Raw genomic sequence first — 2533 nt, 5'->3', positions numbered from 1 at the left:
AACATGTTTTGGGTCCACTACTTCATTTACATCAGTTCCTAAACTCCTCTTAACTTTACGTTGCGGAACATTTTTAATGACTTTCGTCGTATTCCTTGATGTATTCATCGCATGATGGCCACATTCATACACTAAAACACCTGGAGGCTTGACACATTCCACAAATTCATAGTGAACTTCCATACAGTGTTTCAGAAATATTGATTTACCGGTAGTTTCACTGTTTTTGTTAATCTGAGTGCTAGAATATTTTACCCATTTACCCTACTAAAAGTGACAACATCTGATTTCAAAAGGTTTGCAGTTGCTAGTATCTCTACTTCTCAGTTGCCCATGTTCCCAAATCTTGCATGTGAGATTTTACAAGGTAATCATCAACTGACTGATATCCACATCTTAAATGACAATAGAATACTGCGGAGTTCTCTTTAAGATGCTTAACAATGGCCAATCGAATTACATCATGATTATTCTCTGTACCACACAATGCATATGATACCGCTCTAAAGAAAACAATTTCCATCCTCCTTGATTTTCTTTGTTCTACAAGGGTCACCCATTTCAATACCTGGACCAGAGTATAAACGTGTAACATTTTCATTCTTAATGCTTAGTTCATTGCACAGCATTTCACACAACTCAAAATCCAAAGGGCAATATAACTGTGGTGTCTCTTCTATGCCAACAACAACTACTTCATCATCACTGTTACTGTCTCCATTACTTACATTGGCAACACAGTCAGATTCAATATTCACAGTAATTCCAGTCACTTCAAACTGTTCATTTCTACCAATACCCATAGAAGTAGCTAAATTACAGCAATGTTTATACACTACCTCAATACTGTCCAATGGTATCAGTACACTTGTGCCATTTGGTGTAACCATGCCATTTGAGTCTCTTGAGTGACTGTCAAATGTATAGAAGATATTCTCTTTCTTCAATACCGCAAAACAGCTGCTCCAAAATTAACAAAACATGCATCATATTGTGTTAATGTCACTACTAATGCATTGTACAAAGACATCACAAAACTATCAATATTGATATCTTCACCTATTAGACCTGTGACAGATTGTCCAAAACTTGACTTAAACTTTGTGTCAAACAACTCAATAGACTGTGGTAGTTCTGTGACTAAAAGATAAACATCGATTACTGATGGTGATTGCTGCACACAACCATACAATTCATTACCTGTTTGCAGTATTAAATCCATGTCGCATGTATTCCACATTTGCACATTTTTTATTTTACTGTACAGTACAGAAACATAGCTATTAGCAACACACTGCCTCCCACTGTTCTCACCAAATTGAGCATGACTTTGGTTAAAACTGCCCTGCACTAAGTTTGAGCATTTGATTTGTATCTTAACCTTCTCACTGTCAATCATTTTATCAACTTTAATGTCACTTTCATTCACTCTCACTTCATATTCAGTATTACTTGTAGTTTTCATTGCCATACTAGTCATGTCATGTTCTGATGTCTCATTTCCTTCCTTGTATGAAATAAATCTTTCCCTAGTACTTACATTGTCATTTGCCATGTCATAAGAGTCACAAAGCACTGCATTTCGGGTTTCATTTGCCATGTCATCAGAGTCCCGAATGACCACATTTCCAGATTCATTTGCAATGTCATTGGAGTCCCGAAGGACTGCATTTCCAGATTCATTTGCCATGTCATTGGAGTCCCGAAGGACTACATTTCCAGATTCATTTGCAATGTCATCAGAGTCCCGAAGGACTACATTTCCAGATTCATTTGCCATGTCATTAGAGTCACAAAGCACTGCATTTTGACATTCATTTGCCATGTCTTTACAGTCCCGAAGGACTACATTTCCAGATTCATTTGCCATGTCTTTACAGTCCCGAAGGACTACATTTCCATCTTTACAGTCCCGAAGGACTACATTTCCATCTTTACAGTCCCGAAGGACTACATTTCCATCTTTACAGTCCCGAAGGACTACATTTCCATCATTACAGTCCCGAAGGACTACATTTCCATCTTTACAGTCCCGAAGGACAACATTTCCAGATTCATTTGCCATGTCATTACAGTCCCGAAGGACAACATTTCCAGATTCATTGGCCATGTCATTAGAGTCCCGAAGGACAACATTTTCGGATATATTTGCGATGTTATGACAGTCCTGAAGGACTCTATGCTCCAAATGGACAGTGGTTGATGGGACACGACCCAAACTCAACCTCTTCTTCAGCGCTGCACTACTCTTCCAATTCTTCTTGCGTGGCATCTGAAGATATTGAGACATAATATTAACATCAAAGCATAACTTAACAGGCCATTTTCAATAACATGGTCCCCTGCAAATATACATATATTCATACATATACATATAAATACTGACATACATATAAATACTGACATACAGACACACACATATAGCAATATATATATATATATATATATATATATATATATATATATATATATATATATATATATATATATATATATATATATATATATATATATATATATATATATATATATA

General features: G+C 36.1%; 1 protein-coding gene across 1 annotated transcript in view; it reads right to left on the bottom strand.

Annotated features, from left to right (window-relative positions):
• Positions 1-943: 943 nt before the first annotated feature.
• The window catches only part of LOC139127894 (uncharacterized), a 10950-nt gene continuing 9360 nt past the window's right edge, over positions 944-2533 (bottom strand). Inside the window, exon 3 of the mRNA XM_070693750.1 lies at positions 944-2272. Coding sequence (XP_070549851.1) covers positions 944-2272 — 1329 coding nt within the window. The remainder of the gene's footprint in view (positions 2273-2533) is intronic.

Source organism: Ptychodera flava, unplaced genomic scaffold (assembly GCF_041260155.1).
Source record: "Ptychodera flava strain L36383 unplaced genomic scaffold, AS_Pfla_20210202 Scaffold_39__1_contigs__length_1403739_pilon, whole genome shotgun sequence".
In the NCBI taxonomy this organism is placed as follows: Eukaryota; Metazoa; Hemichordata; class Enteropneusta; family Ptychoderidae; genus Ptychodera; species Ptychodera flava.
Note: the sequence above shows the minus strand (reverse complement) of the source record. Positions and strands in the feature narration are given on the sequence as shown.